Here is a 24,391-nt window from a genome sequence, read left to right on the forward strand (position 1 = left end):
TGATGACTAATGACATTGAGCATCTTTTCATGTACTTACTGGCCATTTGTACATCTGTTTTGGTGAAGTGTCCATTCATATCTTTTGCTTATTTTTAAATTGAGTTTCAAATATTCCTTATAAATTCTGGGTTGTTTGTGAAGGATAGGACTTTGGAAAATAGCTATTTGAATTAGTTTCTAGTCTGACCACCTGTGTGTGAGAGTGAAATGAAGCAGAGATGAGACAACCTTCATGTTCGATCACAATTATTTATTGTCAATTTTAATGCAATCCAGTTATTTGAATCCAAAGACTTGAAACAAACATGTTATAGTCAAACCAAGGAACTATACAGCAGTGGCAGGTTGTTCCTTCTGGGTATAAAGGGTATTCCTATGAGGAAAGGCCAATGAACTACAGAAACATGTTAGAGCCATTGTATTTCCATGCTATTGCTCTTCAAAAAAAAATTTTTTTTTAACGTGGAGCGAATTCTTCAGAGTAGGGGCAACATCTTTCTTGCTATAATCAAGTCAGAGCCCTCGTTTGGATCTTTGAATCCTGAACTGATCCATCCCTGATGATTAAAATAATGCTTTCACTCACTGGCGAGGGAGAAAGAAGCACTTGGTGCCACTTCTCAATGCTTCTTGTTAGCTTACCGATTAAAGATGTACCCAAGAATAAGGGCTTGGTGGTTTTGATACGCAAAAAAAAAACTACCAACACGCCATCTTTGCTTTTAGGGTCTTCTTTCTGCCACCATCCAATATAGGGCAGACTGAAAATTATGGTCCACATTGCTGTAAGAGAAGCTTTGGCTCCAGAACTGGTAATGCATTTATAATTGTTTGCTTTTTAGAGATGCAGGCTTAGCTTTGGCATAAGTAATGAATAATGAGCTCTCAAAAAGACACCTCAACTTGACACCAAGCTCCAAATCTGCTTTGCATTGTTCTTCCAAATTTAGTCCCACACAGTATTTGTTCCACTCAGGGTTTCCTAACAAAGTAGCCCACATACCCTACATTCTTTGGAAGGAACCCGATAACAAGGCATAGAGTACAATCACATGTTTACAAGAAAAAGATAGAGACCGATACATCCACTTTTAGAAAAAAGACTGTAATGAATTACTCATCTGTTACAGTTTTTTACTTTCTAAATTGCTACTTGAGTTAATTTTATGTCTGTTAATTATTCATCGTAGAATTAATGCCTCTGCTCCAGGATATATTCATAGAATGGGTTGCTGCTACAGACATTGTGGGAACCTGAGCCCATGCTTCCACTTCTACAGTTACCGCCTCCTGTCTGATAACAACGGCCATCTTGTCTATTATCCTCCTTGCAAATTAACAATGTGTGGGTAGTGTTGGATCTAGACTGTCCACAGGAGGGTGCAAATTGTCCAGAGCCAGAACTCGAGAACCTTTGTCTTTGTCTGTGAATACTTTCATATCCATCAGACTCACTACCTGATAGGCTGGAACTCCTACTTCTTTCTTCCTGGTTGTACCCTGACCATTCCTGGCTATTTCTTCTTGATTGATTGGGGGTTGAGCCTATTTGGGGTTTACTGTACCCATGATGAGTTCCACTTGAAATTGACCTATATCTCCCTTGTAATTTATGTTGCCCATAGTTCGAATACCAGCCAGATCCAGAACCACATTGTCCAGAGCTGGGTGAGTGACATGAGCTAGATCCATACTGTTCAGAGCTACAATACTGCCCAGATCCAGAACCACATTGTCCAGAGCTGGGTGAGTGACATGAGCTAGATCCATATTGTCCAGTGCCAGAATATTGCCCAGATCCAAAACCACATTGTCCAGAGCTAGGTGCGTGACATGAGCCAGACCCATATTGTTCAGAGCTACAATATTGCCTAGATCCAGAACCACATTGTCCATAGCTGGGTGACTGACATGAGCCAGATCCGTACTGTTCAGTGCCAGAACACTGGCCAGATCCAAAATCATATTGTCCAGAGCTAGAGGACTGACATGAGCTAGACCCATATTGTTCAGATCCAGAATCACATTGCTCAGAGCTAGAGGACTGACTTGAGCCAGATCCGCACTGTTCAGTGCCAGAATACTGCCCAGATCCAGAACCACATTGTCCAGAGTGAGATGACTGACCTGATCCAGACCCATGTTGCCCAAAGCCGGAAGACTGACCTGATCTAGATCCATGTTGCCCAAAGCCAGAAGATTGACCTGATCCAGACTCCTGACGGCCAAAGCCAGAGGACTGACCTGATCCAGATCCATGTTGCCCAAAGCCAGAAGACTGACCTGATCCAGATCCATGTTGCCCAAAGCCAGAAGACTGACCTGATCCAGATCCATGTTGCCCAAAGCCAGAAGACTGACCTGATCCAGATCCATGTTGCCCAAAGCCAGAAGACTGACCTGATCTCGATCCATGTTGCCCAAAGCTAGAAGACTGACCTGACCCAGACTCCTGACGGCCAAAGCCAGAAGACTGACCTGATCCAGACCCATGTTGCCCAAAGCCAGAAGACTGACCTGATCCGGATCCATGTTGCCCAAAGCTAGAAGACTGACCTGATCCAGACTCATGACGGCCAAAGCCAGAAGACTGACCTGATCCAGACTCCTGATGGCCAATGCCAGAAGACTGACCTGATCCGGATCCATGTTGCCCAAAGCTCGAAGACTGACCTGATCTAGATCCATGTTGCCCAAAGCCAGAAGACTGCCCTGATCCAGATCCATGTTGCCCAAAGCCAGAAGACTGACCTGATCCAGATCCATGTTGCCCAAAGCCAGAAGACTGACCTGATCTCGATCCGTGTTGCCCAAAGCTAGAAGACTGACCTGACCCAGACTCCTGACGGCCAAAGCCAGAAGACTGACCTGATCCAGATCCATGTTGCCCAAAGCTAGAAGACTGACCTGATCCAGACTCATGACGGCCAAAGCCAGAAGACTGACCTGATCCAGACCCATGTTGCCCAAAGCTAGAAGACTGACCTGATCCAGATCCATGTTGCCCAAAGCCAGAAGACTGACCTGATCCAGATCCATGTTGCCCAAAGCTAGAAGACTGACCTGATCCAGACTCATGACGGCCAAAGCCAGAAGACTGACCTGATCCAGACCCATGTTGCCCAAAGCCAGAAGACTGACCTGATCCAGACCCATGTTGCCCAAAGCCAGAAGACTGACCTGATCCAGATCCATGTTGCCCAAAGCCAGAAGACTGACCTGATCCAGATCCATGTTGCCCAAAGCCAGAAGACTGACCTGATCCAGACTCATGACGGCCAAAGCCAGAAGACTGACCTGATCCAGACCCATGTTGCCCAAAGCCAGAAGACTGACCTGATCCAGATCCATGTTGCCCAAAGCCAGAAGACTGACCTGATCCAGACTCATGACGGCCAAAGCCAGAAGACTGACCTGATCCAGACCCATGTTGCCCAAAGCTAGAAGACTGACCTGATCCAGATCCATGTTGCCCAAAGCCAGAAGACTGACCTGATCCAGATCCATGTTGCCCAAAGCTAGAAGACTGACCTGATCCAGACTCATGACGGCCAAAGCCAGAAGACTGACCTGATCCAGACCCATGTTGCCCAAAGCCAGAAGACTGACCTGATCCAGACCCATGTTGCCCAAAGCCAGAAGACTGACCTGATCCAGATCCATGTTGCCCAAAGCCAGAAGACTGACCTGATCCAGATCCATGTTGCCCAAAGCCAGAAGACTGACCTGATCCAGACTCATGACGGCCAAAGCCAGAAGACTGACCTGATCCAGACCCATGTTGCCCAAAGCCAGAAGACTGACCTGATCCAGATCCATGTTGCCCAAAGCCAGAAGACTGACCTGATCCAGACTCATGACGGCCAAAGCCAGAAGACTGACCTGATCCAGACCCATGTTGACCACTGGTGGAAGACTCATTTGAGATAGGTCCATACTGGGTGCAGCTTGATGGCTGTCCTGAAGCACAGCCATGTTTTCCATAGCTAGAGGATTGACCATGTCCCGATACATGCTGTCCAGAGCCTGATGACTGACCTGATCCAGACCCATGCTGACCAAAGCCAGAGGACTGACCTGATCCAGACCCATGCTGACCAAAGCCAGAGGACTGACCTGATCCAGACCCATGTTGCCCAGAGCCAGAGGACTGACCTGAACCAGATCTATGTCTGCCATAGCCAGAGGACCGACCTGATCCAGACCCATGTTTTTCATAGCTAGAAGACTGGCCTGCGCCAGACCCATGTTGGCTGTGGCTAGAAGACTGACTTGAGCTGGACCTGTGTTGACCATAGCTGGAAGACTGACCTGAGCCAGATCTGTGATGCCCATAGCCAGACCCATGTTGGCTATAGCTAGAATGCTGACCTGAGCTAGAGCTATGCTGGCCATATCTAGATGACTGACCTGATCCAGACCTTTGTTGTCCAACACCAGAGGACTGACCTGAAGTAGGACCATGTTTTTCATAGCTAGAAGACTGACCAAACCCAGATCCATGTTGTCCATAGTTTGATGACTCACCGAAACTGGATCCTGAGCTAGACTCATGGTATCTCTGACTAGAAGACTGATTAGTGTCAGATCCAGACTTTCCGTAATTTGAGGATTGGCCTGATCCGGAGCCATGCTTTTGTCTTCCATAACTCCCTGAGCTGAATCCATGATGCTGGCTTGACTTATTCTTATGTTGTCTGTTCCCTAAGGATTCATTTGACCTGGACTTCTCCTGGTCAGAACTCAAAGACTGATCCTCTGAGTGACCCACCTGTCCTCGTTCTCCACCACCGCCTGACTGATTTGCTGAGTGTGATCTTCTTCCCTGATGACTTGAATGACTATCCCCCACTTCTTCACTCCCAGACCCTTCTTGCTGATGAGAGCCATACTTATTTTTCTTACTATCCTTGGAGTGGCCTGAACTTGACTCTTTCCCTTTTTCCCCAGAGGTTTTCCCTGAACTAGACAAAGCTCCTCCATGCCCCTTTCTTTTAGAGCTGGATCCACGCCTGCGTTTAATGCTTCCTCTGGAGCCCTTGGAATAGGAGTCATTCTCTCCTGAACTGCAGCTTGAATGACTGGAAGATGACTTTTGTCCTTCATCCTCCTCTTCTGTTTTACTCTGTTCCTCTTGGTCCCGGTGGCTGTGGTGTCTTTGCTTTGACCCTGAAGCTTGACAGTAATCTTTGCCGATGATTTTGTTACAAGCCTGAGCCAGCTTGAACATCATCAGCAGAAACTCAGTAAAATCCACTTTCTTGTTATGGTCCCGGTCCAGAGTCTGCATGATGATCTCTACAGTGTCTGGGTCATCGGGGTTCTGTACAGGAACAAGGGACAAAGGGCAGCTCTGTGAGTATGGACCACGTACCCAGCTAAGCAATCGAAGGAAGGCTGTGGAAGTGTGAGTACTTGGATTATTTAGCTGGAGCTCAATCACAAAGCCTCCTAGGCTGGACTGCCCTAACCTGAGCACGAGGAGAGCAGGGAGTACACACGAGCAACGCAATGAGAAGCAGCCAGCGGGGGATGCCATTAGAAGGTGGCAGGGAACAAGGGAATCGATTGCTTTTTGTAAGGAATGGATCAAATAGGAAGGATTAGCTAATTTATAAATAATTACTTTGGATACCTGAGCTAATTAATTATGCATGCCTTCTCTTTGCTTGTCTGGCTTTGAATTAACTCATTAATTCATTTACTCATTCAGCAAAGGTTTATTGTGCACCTTCTGTCTGCCTAGCATTGCGTTAGGCGCAGGGATAAAGCAGTGAATAAGTCTGCTTCCTGACAAAATGGAGCTTAACGTTTAGTGGTCCAGATACACAAACTTAAAATTATATTTGTTGTGATAATGTTTCTATTAGAGTAACACCAGAGGGGGACACCTGGGAATTCAAGGAAGATGAATGACAGAAAGTGATGTCTTTTGAAGGATGTGTTGGAATTTGGAATTAGCCAAATGAAGGGGTAGGAAGGGAACAAGAGGGGAAAAAGATTATCCTGGGTAGAGGGAATGATGAACAAAGAACTGGAGATGAAAGAAGGCATAGCTCATACAAGGAACTCAGAGAAATTCAGGATTGCTAAGTTTAGAATCTCAGCCGTCAAGAGGTGTGGCTAGAGAGATAAATATGGGCCAAATCATGCCTTTTAAGTCATGTGAAGGAACTTTGGACTTTATTTTAAGAGTTGGGAACCCTTGAACAATTTTGAACTGAGCGTGAAATGATTAGATTGGCATTTAATGCTGAGATTGGAAGTAAGAATAAGAAGTGGCTTGAACCAGAGGACTAGAAATAGTGATGGGGAGGAATGGGCTGTTTTGAGTGGTGATTGATGCATGTGATGGAGGTTGGAAGGTGGAGGAGTCTGCCAAGAGAGGAAGTGAAGAACGGCACCAGATTTCTGCCTTGGGCAAATAGGAGGGTTTAGAGGGGAAGATGACGAGTTCCGTATCTGATACACTGAATTTAAGGCATTGATAGGAATCCAAATAAAAATATTTAGTAGGCAGCTGGATTTAATGAATTGCAAATCAAGAGCTAGAGCGAAGCTCCCAAATATTTCCTTCCAGAGCTGACATTTTAAGGTCACCCTCTCTAATGACATAGGAGTAAGGTGCTCGTTTCCTGAACTCAGAGGCTCTGTAGTACCAGAATCCCAGAGGTGGGCAGTGGTCAGGATTTTCTGCACTGAAGGAAGACCAAGAAAGGAAAGGAGATGCATTGTACCTACTTTTCAGTTTTCTAGGACCATCTCACTTACTGTTCTGGAAGAAATACTCACACAGGACATTATTTAATCGATGGATTTTTGTCTGTTGTGTGGTCGGATCGTTTTCCTTGGTCATATGATGGAAACCATCATGGGTCAACTTTTGCCCTTATTTCAAGCCTTTACCAAACCCAGCTCTCTACTACCAAGGAGGGCAAGTTCTCTGGGAGTTTGACATACGTGACCAAGGTAGAAAGGGGTGAAGAAGGGAATATGGAGTTCTTACCTTCAAAACTTGACGAAATTCTTTTTGCAAAAGTTGTTTCAGTTCTGTCTTGCTCAACATGTCACATTCCTCATCCTGGGAGGCATATTGGTAGTAAACTTCGAGGACAGTGACGATGCTTTGTAGGAGTTTAGACATCTTTGTGTCAATTTAATTAGCCTAAAGGGGGAAAGAAGAAGAGAGACCTGCCTCTTATTTGTTCCTTTTTTTTTTTTTGGCTTCCATACATAAGTAGTTTCAATCTTTTGTAATAATTGTTCAGAATTAATCAGGCATGATTGATTTCATTCTGTTGTAATCAAGAACCAATCCAGAGTTGAATGACTTGTTTAAGCCACGTAGCAAGAAAGTGATGAAATTAGGAAAAGAATCTCTGCCTCATATTTCCATTCCTGAATGAATGCAGGAGCAATGACATTTTGTTTGTTTGTTTTTGTCTCCCTGCGTCTACCGAGGGTGATTTAATGAGCTTTGTTCTGAAGCTGTAGAAATCCTGGGTATGCCAATCCATCCACTTCCCCAGTTCCTCTCTAGGTCTCAACCATCACACCCGGGACATCATCTCCACTGGCATGCCCGACTCCAGTTAAGGGCTGCCAGTGTCTCAGCCAGACCCTCAAGACTTCAGACAAAGGGGGCAAAGCCAACAACAGGCCTAGGTGATATGGAGGTGGGGGCAGCTGCCTTCAGGCTCAGCTTCGGTTTTCCTTCTCCAAGCGGGGACGGAGTCTCAGGCATTCTTGATTACACCACAGAGAGAAAAGGCTCAGCAGTGATGGAGGCAACCTGCTTAGCGGATAATTTGAGCCCCTGATCTTAAAGGAAATGACCCCAAAGAAAGGAGGTACGATCAGTCCCAGTTATCTGTTCATTTTGCTTCTCAATAAAGTTAAACTTATACCGACGTGCCCCAGAGTATATTCAAAAGAAGCCTGGTCTCCAGTGCCTCTGCCTTTGAGCGCAAACCGATTCTCATTGTCAGGAGCCCCAAGTACATGCGCTCACTTACCTAGTTCACCAGAGGAGCAAGTCGGATGGAGCTGAGGCAGCTTACAGGGTGCTGCTCGTTGGAGGCAGTGCCCTTTATATAGAAGCAAGTACTGGTCCATCTTAGGGAGGAGCTGTTCTCTTCGAGGTGTCCTAATTCACTCCCTAACGAGCCGGCTCCACCTTCATCTCCACCTCCCAGGTGTTTACCTGGTCACTTCCTTACATGTTCCCCTAAGATTGCATTAGCAGTTCCCTAATCTGGGCGCGTGTCAGCCCCACCTACCAGAATCTCTGGACACAGCAGAAAGACCTCTTTGCAGGTTCGATGAGGTGTCCAGCCTAACACACTGACCATTAGGTGGCCTTTGACTGAAGGGGGTGCGCAGGGATTTTGGAGACAAACGTCAACGAATCATGGAATCTGACTAGTGCAAGGAACCTTAAAGATCACCTAGTCAAACTCTTCCTTTTAAAGCTAAATTTTCTCACGTGGGATCCCAGCCAAGGTGTCACCGTGATATTACTCCCTCTTGAAATGGACAATGGCTGTGGAGGCCCTGTTGTCTCTTTACCTAACTCTGTTTACCAGACTGTAGTGGCCATTTGTCAATGTAGCTTTCTTTTCAAACACTGTATAACCTCGGGGAGAAATCCAGGCTCTTTAGCGTGGTCCCCAAAGTTCCTCATGACCTGGGCTGTGGCTTCTCTCCAGCCCCATCTTCTCCCTTCCTATTTCTCTTTATGGTCCACCAGTAATCAGCTACTTAAACTTCCTGAGAAAGGATGCCATGTTATTTTATATTTTCCCTGGAGTATCTTTCCTCACCAGCTGCCTAGCAAACTCCTATTCATTCTCCAAAACCCGCATTAGACACCCTGTAGGGAATCTGTCTTGAATTACTCGAGAGCGAGTTATAATTGTGTGCCTTATTCATAATTCTATTGTAATACCAATCACACTATATTATACTCTTTTAAAATGTCTTACTATGTAATTAATGTTTAAGATAAAAAAAATTGCAAAACATAGATAAGCAAAGAAAGTGAAAATACCTGTATTCCTACTCCCCAGAAAGAACTACTGTTCTTTCTTTGGTTTATATCCACACACACACACACACACACACACACATCCACGTGCCTATATGACTTCTAGACCGTGAGCTTCTTGAGAATAGGGGATGGGCATTGTTAACTCCTATGTATGTCACTTAGAGACTCAGCACACTGCTTGTCACATAAAGGTCCCCAATAAACATTTGCCAAATTGAATTGAATTGAAAGAGGAGTACTGTTTATTGACCAACTCCTACTTTTTCACAGCAGGACTAGGGTCTGCCCTCCCTCTTGCCATCGTCTCCTCAGAGGACATGCTTTCATGTGAATATAGACTGAATCTCAGCATTGGGAACCCACGGGCACCGTTCTGCTTATCTCTGAGGTCCTCACTCTGTACTCCCTCCATTGTGTCCAAACACCACAAATGTCACCGAAATGGCTGAAGTTACACAGACTAACACTTGTGCAACACGACCAACCTTCGGGAGTGGGGCAGGAGCGGTAGCAACTGTTGGCAAATGGTAAATCACACGATTCAAAACCCACCCACTCTCAGGCGATGCGTTTTCCTTTGAGCACTCCCCAGAGGGCTGCAGAGTCTGGCTCCAGCCGTGCTGTGGACACCTGAGTTGGGCTGGCTTGTCGTTGTTCATCAGAGGAACGAGCTTTCTAAAGGTGTGACTGAGGCTGTGGGAGTGCAGGGGAGGTGGAATTTGCTAAGTGAAGGACAATTTCCTGCAGGAGCCGGCTATTGCCACACAGGGCAGACGACTCAGGTGAACGTTCCCTGTTCCCTGAACGAGGGGCCAGCACGCTTTGTCCAGAAAGGGCAAGAGGGTCAATATTATAGGTTTGCGGGCCAGGTAGTTTTTGTTGCAACTGCCCGACTCTGCTCTTGCAGCCCTAAAGCGGCCATAAATGACAGGTACACAAATGAGCACGGCTATGGTTATCGACACTGACCTTTAAATCTCATATAACTTCACGTGTCTTCATGTTTTTCAACCATTCTTAGCTTGTGGGCCACCCAAAAATTGGTGATGAGCTAGATTCGGCCTGTGGGCTGTAGTTTGCCACCCCTGGCCTTCTGTGTTAGCTTGTCAGGGATTGCCGCCAGGAGAGGGGCGACCGATGGAAGAGAAGTGCTGACAAGGAGGGCACATCAGAACCACTAATTCTTGTGAGAGAGAAAAGTGTGCATGTCTGTCTGGGAATGTTGGCCTGCGAGGTGGCAGGGAAAGGAACAGAACGAGGAACCTCTGGGTGCTCAGGGGAGGGTAGTAAATCTTGACTTCATTTAAGGGAGGAATTTTTAACATTTGCCTTGGCTGAAAATGCAACGAGCTGTTTGTGAAGTCACTGTATTTATTGTCAAGGGTATTTTGGAAACTTCCAGGTGTCACGTAAGCAGTTTTAATCCTTTCAGTGCTTTAGTTTCTGAATATCCTCTAATATCACCCACCTGAGTTTTGTTGACCTTTATTTCTCGGTTTGTGTCATGAAAACAAGAGGCATATTGAATGTGCCCTTTTGAGAATTCCTAATGGAAGCGTTGGATTAGATGATCACAAACGTCCTTTCCAAAACCGAGAATCATGATTTTACCAGAGTACGTGTTCCATAGTCATACGGTGGGGCTTGAAGAGCCCCTCTCGTGAGTTTGATTAATGGTTTTCCCATTGGAGATGACAAGGTTCAGGAGAAGAGATTTCTTATGATATGTGTCATGTTCTAGGTTGTTCTAGGCTGTTCACTGCCTCCCTGTGTTGGCAGAAGAAAGGACATGCCGTTCTCCTTTTTGCCAAGCACAGTGCTGTGTGCTTGTGTGTGTCATTTGATTAACCCTCACAACAACTGTATGCTGTAGGTATTGTTACCCCCACTTTTCAGATGAGAACACTGAGGCTCAGAGAAAATATGTAACTTGTTTCAAGTCACTTAGCTATTAAACGGGGAAGACTGCTTCTGCCTAGGAATAGATGGGGAGTGGGGATGAGTCATGTCTTGCAAGAGGGAGGGTTGGAGGACAGTTGTTGAGGAATGGAGGGTTTGACCTAAAAAAACCAAGCAAGCAAGCAAGCAACCAACCAACCAATGAAACTGGTAAGGATGAAGAAACTGGGAGGTTCTCCTCACGTGCCCTGGGCTGGAAGGCAGGGTGATGTTCCTGTAGCGCCATCTGCTGGGTGGTTGGGAAATTCTGCAGAAAGTCTTTCTCCTGTCCTTTCTCTTCTTTTCCCTCACCCTTACCCGCAAACCAATTTCTGCTGGTTCTCTGTAGCTCAGTCTCCATGAATGAGGAACCTACGTAAAAATAGGGACATAACAAGCATGGGATATTGATGGTCACGATTTTGGGGTAAGTGGAGTCAAAAGAAGTTAGCTATATTGTATAAGGGGGTCACCAAGCACTTTACTCCATATCCTTCTTCCCAGGTACAAGGGTCATTTTCCCCTCTTATCTCAATAAATGAGAAATGGATCTGATATAATCTTACAGCTTTGCATGTGTTTTTTGGGGGATGCGACTGGCACGGGGACACATCTTTTAGCTCTAGGCCCAGGCCCTGGAATATTCTGTGCTTGAGTATCTGTCTCCTGTTCAGCTGTTTGTCTTTCTCCTCTGAGACCTCACAAATGCCCAGATGCTTGGAATACAGAGCTCATTCTTACTTGTATCCTCTTATGTATTCTGTCAGCATCTTTCTCTGTCCTTCTCCTTATCTTGCTACCTCATGCTCTTATCAGCACGGCCGTTCGTAGCCTGTATCCCTTAGTTCCTACCGTCGTCTTGAGGCTTCTGCGTGAAGGCCTGGTCCACCAGAGCAGGAAGAAGGAGGAGAGTGATTGGAAGTGCTTCCCAGGGACCCGTCACGTGGCATAGACGTGGTACAAAAACCTGCTGGCATGGCAGGTACCACAGGGGGCTCCAGAGCTTCACGTATGGGGGGAGGGGGAGGGAGGATGGCCAAGACATAGAGACGTTGGTTGTTGGGAGTCAGATGCAGAAGCTTTGTCTGTATTTGTCTCAGTCTGTGTGTGTGATGGGGGCGGGGCTTGAGTGTCAGTGTAACGAGTATCAAGCTGATTGGGCCTCTGTTTCCTCTCGGAATCTCTCTCCTCCTACTCTGCCTCTCCTCATAGACTCTGAGTAAGCTATGCTTCTTCCTTGCTGTTCTCCACATTCTCCAGGTACCCTCCTTCCTTAGGAATGGGCTTTCTCAGGAATCCTCTTCCTCCAGATATCCATTTGGCTTTATCTTGTATCTTCTTCCAGTCTTTGTTCAAACGTTACCGTTTCAGTCAGGCCTATCCTGACCACTCTGTTTGACACACGTCTAACTTACTATTTAGTTGGCTTATCTATTACATGGGGGTTGAGCAGAGGAGTGACATTATCTGACTCACTGCTACGTCAATACTAGACTGTAGGGAGATGAAGTGTAATAAGGATCAGTCAGGTGAGAGAGGAGGGAATGGAAGTAACCAAGGCTTCTGGCTGGGACGACTGTGTATATGGCGGTGTCATCCACTAGGAAAAGCCACAAATGAGAAGGAGAAGGCTTGAGCGGAAGCATTGATGACAAATTATTGTCATCCTATTTATCCCCATTATCTAACTCTTTCCATCTCTTCTTAACCTAATTCTTTAAAAGAGCAGTGAACGCTCCCTGTGTCTGACCCCCTTATCTTCCATTTACCCTTCAGCCCTTTGCTATCTGATTTTCACGCCCTTTCCAGCTTTTTGGGGGGCTCCTCTTCCATGGCCTGTTCTTAAGTGTTTTTGTTCTCCAAAGCTCCGGCCTTAGCTCTCTGCCTGTTGGGACCAGTTCTTACCATCAGTAAAGTGGGTTCATGGAGCAGGACAGAAGCAAGGCATATTGTTCATAAATGTTTATTGTCAATTTATGCAGTTAGATAGCCTGAAACCAGAGACTTGGAAGCTCTGTCTGTAAACTCAAGGGTATTGTAGTCACAGGGATCTGACGATATTTTAAGACCTAATACTTCTCCTTTAAGAGTCATGTATAACATCAGATTTGGCAGAATCTCCAAAACTCGAGCACTCATGTTGAATTCCAATTGAACCCCACACAACGAATTTTTTCTATAATAGTATTAAAATTTAAACTCACACCACTCACATATGCTAACTGACGAGGACAATTGTACACCATCCTTTAAGAGAAGATTAACATGAAGTGGAAGGATTAAAGTAGAATTACATGATTAAAGAAAAGGATAGAGAAAGATAACTGTCCTCAAAAAGTAGTTTTCACAATAAATTCCTGTGCTTTGTTTTTCTTCTCATGTCTCTACTTTGTCTTTGCGTTAGTTCCTCTCCTCCTAGTATCTCACTTATGATAATGGTCCCTTTGCTGTGGCTATCTTTACAGAGTGGGATGTTGGCACAAAAAATAGTGAAAACTTGGTTTTTCTTACTTCCATTGTTTCTTATTGTCTCAGAGCTGCCATTTTAATGACCATCCTCGTGCACTCTGTACCTTCCGCTGTCCCTAAGCTGAGTGACCAGGTTCCCATCGGTACCTTCCATGGAGCCATCTGGCCTTGACGAGACCCCGAATGTCTGGGCCCGCCCAGTGACTGGCTGTGAGTGGATTCGTATTGGTTTCTTGCCCTGGACTTAGGCCATCCCTAGGTGTATTCTGACTGTATCTCTGAGTCTTCTGATTGTGCTACCCTATCCCTAGCCTGACTAATACTGGATCCCCAATGTGTGCTTGTTCTGGATCCAGTCTGGATAGATGACGTTTGATGTGAGATGACCCAGATCGTCCAGAAATAGACCCACATCTGTCTCTTGTATTGGACCCTAACTCTCCATGGGTAGAGCTCGCTCGCCTATAAATAAATGTCCACCCTTGATAGAACCCTGGCCTAGCTCTAGATTCCCTGTGGCTAGAGGAATCCCTTCTTCTTATGCTAGATCCAGACCCACTATGGCCGTACGCAGACGTATCATAGGAAGAGAAAGGCTATCTTTTCCTGTCTTCTGATTGTCCTTCAGTATCACTGGACTGACTCGTGGATCCTTCTTGTCTACTGATGCTGGACCCAGAATGAGTGAATCATGACAGAGTGTGAGTAGATCTGAGTGTCCACAGCTGTCTCTTGTTTGTCTGTGGCCAGATTTTATGCTTTTCATGCTGGGTCTTGGCTGCTTATGGGTTGGTCCAGGCTCCCTTCCAGTGTGTCTGTTGCTGATGAGACTTAGTATCTAGACCTGTCTTCTGCCTGCTTGTGTCTTAACTGTCCATATTCATACTCAGACAATCTATGGACTGATGTTGACTCTAGATGAGTCTCCTGGTTCTGTGTTATCACTACTCTCACCGTACCCTTTATGTCAGCTTATACTTGATACAGACCTTGTCTATGTAGATTATGCTAGATCCAGACCCTCTATGGCCGTACGCAGACGTATCATAGGAAGAGAAAGGCTATCTTTTCCTGTGTGTCAGCACAATTTAGAGCTGGGGTCTCTAGAGCTATCTCCCGATTGTCATAACCAGATATATATGTCTGCCTGTTGTGCTGGACTCAGAGTCTCCTCGGGTAGACCCAGAATGTCTATGAATTGCTTTCTGGCCATGTAGACATTCGGAATGTCTAGACCTATCTTCACTCTCCATGGCTAGAACATTGTTTTCCTCTTGTGCTGGACTAAGATTGCTTTTGAACACATTCAGCCTGACCATAGGTGGAAGCTGACTGTCTAACCCAATCTCCTGGTTGTCCTTCCCTGTCACTAGATTGACTCTTAACTGGATGCCTGTTTTCTGCTTGCAGTGGTAGAAGTCTGTGTGACTGAAGGCCCTGGAGGTCCACTGCTCTCTCCTTACTGTCTAGGACTCAATCCCTGACTCTTTCTTCTGCTGAATCCAGACTTTTCATGGGTTAATGCTGATTCTCCATCTCAGTGTCCTGGTTGTCCCTCACCATCGCCGGCCTGGTAGAACCAGATTATTGTCTGTTTCTCCTCATTCCAGATTGTGTTGGTGATGATTGTCGATGATCAGACTCTAAGCAGCTGGCACTCTATTCCAAGTGTTTATGGTGCTTCTGTGTCTTCCTATTTTTACTGGACTCACCTTCTCCCTGACTAGATCCAAACCGTCCATGAATTTACGTCTGGCCATGATGAGACACTGATTGCCCAGAGCTGTCTCCTCTCTGTTCATGGTTGGCTGTTTGTCTGTTCCTACTGTTGGATCCTGACCATCCATTAGTAGAGTCAGACTGACCGTTAGCGGATGTCTGACTCTGACGAGATGCAGCATTTATAGGGTTTATAGAGCCATCATTGAGTTTCTATGACTGTATCTTTGTTTTCCTCTTGGACTAGAGCCCACCTGTCTTTGTCCACAACTCAGACTGTCCCCTGTGTCTTCAGATTGTATCTCATCCTCACTGGCCTGAGCATAGCTGCATCATTGCTTGTCTGTGAGTGGACCCCAAAGGTCCAGTGCTGCCTTTTGATTGTCCGTAAGTGGAAGCATTTCTTCCCCTTGTGTTCCTTGGAAGACCCAGATCGCCTATGAGTAGCTGCTCTTCCTTGATGAGTTCCTGGCCTGTGTTCTGACTTTTCATGCTTAGAACCATCTCTTTTTCTTGTGTTAGATACAGACTGCCCATGCTCACGTTCAGCTAGACCGTGGGATACAGTGACTATCTATCCCAATCTCTTGATTGTCCTTCGTTAGTTCTGGACGGAATAAAATTAGATTTTTGCTGTCTGGTAGTACCGGATCTAGACTGCACAGGTGATGATTGTCTGTGAGAAATGTCCACAGCTCTCTCCTGACTGACTTCTGCTGAATCTGTCTTTTTTTTTTTAAATTAAATTTATTGGGATAACGTTGATTCATAACATTATAAAAATTTCAGAGGTACAACTTTATACTATGACATCTGTACACTCTATTGTGTGCTCACCACCCAAAGTCTAGTCTCCTTCCATCACTATATATCTGACCCCATTATATTCTTTGGCTTCCCCTCACACCCCGTCCCCTCTAGTAACCATCGTTCTGTTTGGATCTATAAGTTTGTTTTGTTTGTTCATTTGTTTAATACCCCACATATGAGTGAAATCATATGGTTCTTATCCTTTTCTGTCTGACTTATTTCACTTAGCATAATACTCTCAAGATCCATCCATGCTGTTACAAATGGCACTAGTTCATCTTTTTTATGGCTGAGTAATATTCCATTATATATATGTACCACATCTTCTTTACCCAGTCATCACTGAAGGACACGTAGGTTGTTTCCATAACTTGGCTATTGTAAATCATGCTGCAATGAACACACAGGTGCGTATATCTTTACGAATAAATGTTTGCAAAGTTTTCAGGTGGATACCCAGAAGAGGGATTGCTGAGTCATCTGGTAGCTGTAGTTTTAATTTTTTGAGGACACTCCATACTGTTTTTCAGAGTGCTGGCACCAGTTTACATTCCTACCAGCAGTGTATGAGGGTTCCCTTTTCCCCACGTTCTCTCCAACACTTGTTTCTTGTCTTCTTGATAATAGCCATTCTAATTGCTCTGGCGAGGGCTTAGAGTACTGTATGGAATCACAGTGGCAAGAGTGGGCATCCTGTCTTGTTTTTGATCTTAGAGGAAAAGCTTTCAGTGTTTCACCACGGACACTTTTAGCTGAGAGTTTGTCATATATGGCCTTTATGATGTTGCTATTTTCCTCCTATACCCATTTCATTGAGTGTTTTTATTTTAAATGGGTGTTATAGCTTGACAATACGCTGACTGAAATAAACCAGTCACAAAAATACAAATACTTTATTATTCCATTTCTATGAAGACTCTAAAGTAACCAAATTAATAGAATCAGAAAGTAGAATGGTGATTGTCAGGGAATGGGGGAGGGAGAAATAGGGACTTGTTCAATGGGTATAACAGGATTTACCATGTTTCCCTGAAAATAAGACGCACCCAGACAATCAGCTGTAATGTGTCTTTTGGAGCAAAAATTAATATAAGACCCGGTCTTATTTTACTATAATATAGGACCAGGTATAATATAATATAACATAATATAATATAATGTAATGTAATGTAACATAACATAACATAATATAATATAATATCAGGTCTATATTAATTTTTGCTCCAAAAGACACATTAGAGCTGATTTTCTGACTAGGTCTTATTTTTGGGCAAACAGTGTAGTTTTGCAAGATGAAAATATTCTGGAGATTGGTTGCACAACAGTGGGAATATACTTAACATTTCTGAGCTGTGCATTTAAAAATGGATAAGTTTATAAAAATGGATAAGCTGATATATTTTAATTAATTAATTAACCATAATTTTAAAAATCTAATGTCCTTACTGTGGCTTCCATGATCTGGTCCCTGCTTAATTCTCAAAAATTATCTCCTGCAGACTGTTTTCCCAGCCCTCACCCTAGAATTCCTACACCTCAGGGCACTTAGGGATGGGAAATACCTAGGAGGACAGAGAAAAACTATGGTCTGGAATGTTCCCATGGAGTCAAGTTTGCACCTTTTTGGACAAATGATTTTCTATCAGCTAGCAGAAAGGAGTGTCTGGTAATTCTATCCTGAGTGGACAGGGTTATGAACGAAAACAATTGCAGTTGTTTGTTGATGGATTCTTCACAAAACGTTGCAAGTTTCTTGGTGGAGTGTCCACCTCTGGCTATGTCTGTGGTAAGGTCTGTCAATGTCCTTCCGTTAGCACCTCCACCTTCGTTGGGCTAGGTCTGCACTATCTGCCTCATTCTAACTTTGAATTCTTCAGCCTGTCAGGTAGGCCTGATCCTCTAGAGAAAGGCCTCCGGTGGAAGCTGAATTAGCTGGTTGTGACACTGGAGGCAAGGTGGCAAATTGTGTCCCAGAAAGGAGAGAGGCATTCTCTCTATACCTGTGTCTGTGGCAACTCAACGAGACCTGCAGGTTGGGCACTTCCTGGAGTTGCAGCTTATGGGGGAACTTAGTGATAGCATTTTAACAGGGAAGCGGGAAACCAGCATGGGGCTCCTGTCCCTTTTGAGAGGCTCGTGGAGAGTACACGCAGACATGACATCGTTTGGGGCTCCTGAGGAAAATGAGCTTGTTTGTGGCTTTTCATTCAGCCCCGGTCCACACTGGGGATCATTTAAACTTTGACAGTTAATTTCACTTTAGCTTGATTTATTCAAGTAAAAGTGAAAAAAGAGAGCTTTTGTAAGTGCGCTTACACAAGCACTCAGCACAGAGTTAGGACATGAGCTCTCGTTGTGACTTTGGTTATAGACTGTTTGTGTGACAGACTCATCTGCCAAATGTGAACACTGGCCTGGATAACCTTTAATACCCCTTCCAGTCGCCTGTTACGGAGAAGGAAGACTTGGGTACGGACACACAGAGGGATATTCCTTTTAATGGTAGAAATTTGTTCACATGTCTACTACTCTTTCTTTAATCTCATCATCCATGGGCTAAGTCATGAGGTATATGTGTTTTCTTCCTAGGCAAGAGAGCATTTCCTTAATTGCTTTCCTTTTTCAAGATTTCTCTGTTCTCACTAGTTTCCATTGGAAAACATCTTCTAGTGTCTTTGGAAGAAGGACCTAGGGGGCAGCTGGATGGCTCAGTTGGTTAGAGCGCGAGCTTTCAACAAGGTTGCCAGTTCAATTCCCGCATGGGATGGTGGGCTGCGCCCCGTGCAACTAAAGATTGAAAACAGCAAGTGGACTTGGAGCTGAGCTGCGCCCTCCACAACTAGATTGAAGGGCAGCGACCTGGCGCTGATGGGCCCTGGAGAAACACACTGTTCCCCAATAAAATTAATATATATAAAAAAGAAGGACCTATAATTTAGTAATTAATTCCTGCTTCCTGATCTTGGTTTCACTTGGCTAATAGCCACCTGGGTTGATGTCTGACGATACTTACGATACGTACGGGGCTATTCACCTCTGAGCTAATTAATCCTTTGTCCATCCAGCAGGTGACGATGTGGAACAATGATTATGTTGGAGAAAAATACAGGATTTGATTAAATACTTCCTTCTGTGCACTCTTTATTATTTTATGGTGTACAACTAGCATTTGGTCATATACTTTTCCAGTGGTAAAGGAAAAAGATGTGATTCTACCCATGGGGAAGTGATTCTTTGGGGTTTAGGAGAAATAAGCACAGAAGGCAAAAACTATGATATATGATCAATTGTTTATTTTTAATTTTCATACAGTTTACATTTATGAATTCTATATGACCAAGGTGATTTTAATGAATGCAGATTAATACATAGTTTGATAGAAGCCTGATAGAGGCATGTGTAGCGAGCCCTGATATTATGTAGCAGCTATGGCCTCCAGAGCAGTGATTTTGTGTTTTTGACTCCTTTGATATTTTTGGTGAAGATTAATGTACCAATCTGGAAAAGTGCTAAATTTTTACCTCTCTCAAAAAACAAACAAACAAAAAAACACCCCCAAACCCACTTTACTTGAACCCCAATCTCCCAAAATACTCATAGTTTTCTAAATTCAACTCCCCATGATGTTGATTTCTTCTGTTCACCATTTCCTAACTCTAAAGTTCAAAACTTCATAGAGAATACAGGGAAACTATCACCAGAAAAAACAAATCTAACAAGTTTAAAAACAAGATAAGAAAAGAAAACCTTAGTGAAACCATAAACTTTCTTGATTCAAAGTTGATTTCTTGGGTGATTTTAATAATCTTGGCTTAATTACTGTTCTGGTGGTTTCTCACTCATCGTAATAGTATCGAGGAGACTGACTGTATCCATCCTGTTCAGAAATATCGCTTGACACACCCTCTGTATAACTGTCTGATACATTGGATGTTGTAAAATCACCGACGTATACAAGTCTGTCACAGAATCCCACATGGCTAGAATTAGGTCTGGCACTTCCAGCCTGCCAACCACTGGCCAGACTAAGACCGGAACCCCTGTATCTGGTGGTACTGGATCCAGATGAGGTTTGCCCATGTTCAGTGCCTGAGTGTCTGGAGCTATCTCTTGCCTGCTCGTGGCGGGATCCCTGTCTTTCGCTGGTACCGGACCGGGGGTATCCTTGGGCAGAATCGGACTGTTGACGTCTTCCTCTGGACCCTGATTGTCCACGGGCTGACCCTGATCGAGCCTCTGAGTCTTCTGATTGTCCTTCAGTGTCACTGGCATGACGACTGCTGGATCCCTGGTGTCTGGTACCGGATCCAGATGAGGTTGTTCCATGCCCAGTGCCGGTGTGTCTGGAGCTATCTCTTGCCTGCTCGTGGCGGGATCCCTGTCTTTCGCTGGTACCGGACCGGGGGTATCCTTGGGCAGAATCGGACTGTTGACGTCTTCGTCTGGACCCTGATTGTCCACGGGCTGACCCTGATCGAGCCTCTGAGTCTTCTGATTGTCCTTCAGTGTCACTGGCATGACGACTGCTGGATCCCTGGTGTCTGGTACCGGATCCAGATGAGGTTGTTCCATGCCCAGTGCCGGTGTGTCTGAGGCTATCTCTTGCCTGCTCGTGGCGGGATCCCTGTCTCCCTCCAGTGCTGGATCCGGGCTGTCCATGGGAGGACTCAGAGCGTCCACCGCTGGAGCCCTGACGCTCCTGCGATCCTGTGTGTCTGGAGCTATCTCTTGCCTGCTCGTGGCGGGATCCCTGTCTTACGCTGGTACCGGACCGGGGGTATCCTTGGGCAGAATCGGACTGTTGACGTCTTCGTCTGGACCCTGATTGTCCACGGGCTGACCCTGATCGAGCCTCTGAGTCTTCTGATTGTCCTTCAGTGTCACTGGCATGACGACTGCTGGATCCCTGGTGTCTGGTACCGGATCCAGATGAGGTTGTTCCATGCCCAGTGCCGGTGTGTCTGGAGCTATCTCTTGCCTGCTCGTGGCGGGATCCCTGTCTTTCGCTGGTACCGGACCGGGGGTATCCTTGGGCAGAATCGGACTGTTGACGTCTTCGTCTGGACCCTGATTGTCCACGGGCTGACCCTGATCGAGCCTCTGAGTCTTCTGATTGTCCTTCAGTGTCACTGGCATGACGACTGCTGGATCCCTGGTGTCTGGTACCGGATCCAGATGAGGTTGTTCCATGCCCAGTGCCGGTGTGTCTGGAGCTATCTCTTGCCTGCTCGTGGCGGGATCCCTGTCTTTCGCTGGTACCGGACCGGGGGTATCCTTGGGCAGAATCGGACTGTTGACGTCTTCGTCTGGACCCTGATTGTCCACGGGCTGACCCTGACCGAGCCTCTGAGTCTTCTGATTGTCCTTCAGTGTCACTGGCATGACGACTGCTGGATCCCTGGTGTCTGGTACCGGATCCAGATGAGGTTGTTCCATGCCCAGTGCCGGTGTGTCTGGAGCTATCTCTTGCCTGCTCGTGGCGGGATCCCTGTCTTTCGCTGGTACCGGACCGGGGGTATCCTTGGGCAGAATCGGACTGTTGACGTCTTCGTCTGGACCCTGATTGTCCACGGGCTGACCCTGATCGAGCCTCTGAGTCTTCTGATTGTCCTTCAGTGTCACTGGCATGACGACTGCTGGATCCCTGGTGTCTGGTACCGGATCCAGATGAGGTTGTTCCATGCCCAGTGCCTGTGTGTCTGGAGCTATCTCTTGCCTGCTCGTGGCGGGATCCCTGTCTTTCGCTGGTACCGGACCGGGGGTATCCTTGGGCAGAATCGGACTGTTGACGTCTTCGTCTGGACCCTGAATGTCCACGGGCTGACCCTGATCGAGCCTCTGAGTCTTCTGATTGTCCTTCAGTGTCACTGGCATGACGACTGCTGGATCCCTGGTGTCTGGTACCGGATCCAGATGAGGTTGTTCCATGCCCAGTGCCGGTGTGTCTGGAGCTATCTCTTGCCTGCTCGTGGCGGGATCCCTGTCTTTCGCTGGTACCGGACCGGGGGTATCCTTGGGCAGAATCGGACTGTTGACGTCTTCGTCTGGACCCTGATTGTCCACGGGCTGACCCTGATCGAGCCTCTGAGTCTTCTGATTGTCCTTCAGTGTCACTGGCATGACGACTGCTGGATCCCTGGTGTCTGGTACCGGATCCAGATGAGGTTGTTCCATGCCCAGTGCCGGTGTGTCTGGAGCTATCTCTTGCCTGCTCGTGGCGGGATCCCTGTCTCCCTCCAGTGCTGGATCCGGGCTGTCCATGGGAGGACTCAGAGCGTCCACCGCTGGAGCCCTGACGCTCCTGCGATCCTGTGTGTCTGGAGCTATCTCTTGCCTGCTCGTGGCGGGATCCCTGTCTTTCGCTGGTACCGGACCGGGGGTATCCTTGGTCAGAATCGGACTGTTGACGTCTTCGTCTGGACCCTGATTGTCCACGGGCTGACCCTGATCGAGCCTCTGAGTCTTCTGATTGTCCTTCAGTGTCACTGGCATGACGACTGCTGGATCCCTGGTGTCTGGTACTGGATCCAGATGAGGTTGTTCCATGCCCAGTGGCGGTGTGTCTGGAGCTATCTCTTGCCTGCTCGTGGCGGGATCCCTGTCTTTCGCTGGTACCGGACCGGGGGTATCCTTGGGCAGAATCGGACTGTTGACGTCTTCGTCTGGACCCTGATTGTCCACGGGCTGACCCTGATCGAGCCTCTGAGGCTTCTGATTGTCCTTCAGTGTCACTGGCATGACGACTGCTGGATCCCTGGTGTCTGGTACCAGATCCAGATGAGGTTGTTCCATGCCCAGTGCCGGTGTGTCTGGAGCTATCTCTTGCCTGCTCGTGGCGGGATCCCTGTCTTTCGCTGGTACCGGACCGGGGGTATCCTTGGGCAGAATCGGACTGTTGACGTCTTCGTCTGGACCCTGATTGTCCACGGGCTGACCCTGATCGAGCCTCTGAGGCTTCTGATTGTCCTTCAGTGTCACTGGCATGACGACTGCTGGATCCCTGGTGTCTGGTACCGGATCCAGATGAGGTTGTTCCATGCCCAGTGCCGGTGTGTCTGGAGCTATCTCTTGCCTGCTCGTGGCGGGATCCCTGTCTTTCGCTGGTACCGGACCGGGGGTATCCTTGGGCAGAATCGGACTGTTGACGTCTTCGTCTGGACCCTGATTGTCCACGGGCTGACCCTGATCGAGCCTCTGAGTCTTCTGATTGTCCTTCAGTGTCACTGGCATGACGACTGCTGGATCCCTGGTGTCTGGTACCGGATCCAGATGAGGTTGTTCCATGCCCAGTGCCGGTGTGTCTGGAGCTATCTCTTGCCTGCTCGTGGCGGGATCCCTGTCTCCCTCCAGTGCTGGATCCGGGCTGTCCATGGGAGGACTCAGAGCGTCCACCGCTGGAGCCCTGACGCTCCTGCGATCCTGTGTGTCTGGAGCTATCTCTTGCCTGCTCGTGGCGGGATCCCTGTCTTTCGCTGGTACCGGACCGGGGGTATCCTTGGTCAGAATCGGACTGTTGACGTCTTCGTCTGGACCCTGATTGTCCACGGGCTGACCCTGATCGAGCCTCTGAGTCTTCTGATTGTCCTTCAGTGTCACTGGCATGACGACTGCTGGATCCCTGGTGTCTGGTACTGGATCCAGATGAGGTTGTTCCATGCCCAGTGGCGGTGTGTCTGGAGCTATCTCTTGCCTGCTCGTGGCGGGATCCCTGTCTTTCGCTGGTACCGGACCGGGGGTATCCTTGGGCAGAATCGGACTGTTGACGTCTTCGTCTGGACCCTGATTGTCCACGGGCTGACCCATATCGAGCCTCTGAGGCTTCTGATTGTCCTTCAGTGTCACTGGCATGACGACTGCTGGATCCCTGGTGTCTGGTACCGGATCCAGATGAGGTTGTTCCATGCCCAGTGGCGGTGTGTCTGGAGCTATCTCTTGCCTGCTCGTGGCGGGATCCCTGTCTTTCGCTGGTACCGGACCGGGGGTATCCTTGGGCAGAATCGGACTGTTGACGTCTTCGTCTGGACCCTGATTGTCCACGGGCTGACCCTGATCGAGCCTCTGAGGCTTCTGATTGTCCTTCAGTGTCACTGGCATGACGACTGCTGGATCCCTGGTGTCTGGTACCAGATCCAGATGAGGTTGTTCCATGCCCAGTGCCGGTGTGTCTGGAGCTATCTCTTGCCTGCTCGTGGCGGGATCCCTGTCTTTCGCTGGTACCGGACCGGGGGTATCCTTGGGCAGAATCGGACTGTTGACGTCTTCGTCTGGACCCTGATTGTCCACGGGCTGACCCTGATCGAGCCTCTGAGGCTTCTGATTGTCCTTCAGTGTCACTGGCATGACGACTGCTGGATCCCTGGTGTCTGGTACCGGATCCAGATGAGGTTGTTCCATGCCCAGTGCC

The 24,391-nt window shown here is 47.0% G+C and overlaps 2 protein-coding genes across 10 annotated transcripts; both read right to left on the reverse strand.

Annotated features, from left to right (window-relative positions):
• Nucleotides 1-356: 356 nt before the first annotated feature.
• Nucleotides 357-8,067, reverse strand: LOC117015142 (hornerin-like). 9 transcript variants are annotated; one of them, XM_033093563.1, is made up of 4 exons: nucleotides 8,018-8,067; nucleotides 7,009-7,167; nucleotides 3,900-5,325; nucleotides 357-3,782 (listed from the first exon to the last, which is right to left on the reverse strand). In XM_033093563.1, the coding sequence occupies exons 2-4, from the start codon at nucleotides 7,144-7,146 to the stop codon at nucleotides 1,195-1,197; spliced, it is 4,152 nt and encodes a 1,383-aa protein (XP_032949454.1). In that variant the 5' UTR covers nucleotides 7,147-7,167; nucleotides 8,018-8,067; the 3' UTR covers nucleotides 357-1,194. The 9 variants fall into 9 exon arrangements, with proteins under 9 accessions (XP_032949454.1, XP_032949455.1, XP_032949456.1 ...); XM_033093564.1 differs by having other exon boundaries at nucleotides 357-3,767; nucleotides 3,885-5,325; XM_033093565.1 differs by having other exon boundaries at nucleotides 357-3,689; nucleotides 3,846-5,325.
• Nucleotides 8,068-20,742: 12,675 nt separating this feature from the next.
• LOC117015091 (pollen-specific leucine-rich repeat extensin-like protein 1) lies at nucleotides 20,743-23,602 on the reverse strand. Its single transcript, XM_033093463.1, has 2 exons — nucleotides 22,568-23,602; nucleotides 20,743-22,321 (listed from the first exon to the last, which is right to left on the reverse strand). Exons 1-2 carry the CDS (start codon nucleotides 23,587-23,589, stop codon nucleotides 20,743-20,745), a joined length of 2,601 nt encoding a protein of 866 aa, XP_032949354.1. The 5' UTR covers nucleotides 23,590-23,602.
• Between the last annotated feature and the right edge of the window lie 789 nt (nucleotides 23,603-24,391).

This window comes from Rhinolophus ferrumequinum, chromosome 22 (genome assembly GCF_004115265.2).
Source record: "Rhinolophus ferrumequinum isolate MPI-CBG mRhiFer1 chromosome 22, mRhiFer1_v1.p, whole genome shotgun sequence".
In the NCBI taxonomy this organism is placed as follows: domain Eukaryota; kingdom Metazoa; phylum Chordata; class Mammalia; order Chiroptera; family Rhinolophidae; genus Rhinolophus; species Rhinolophus ferrumequinum.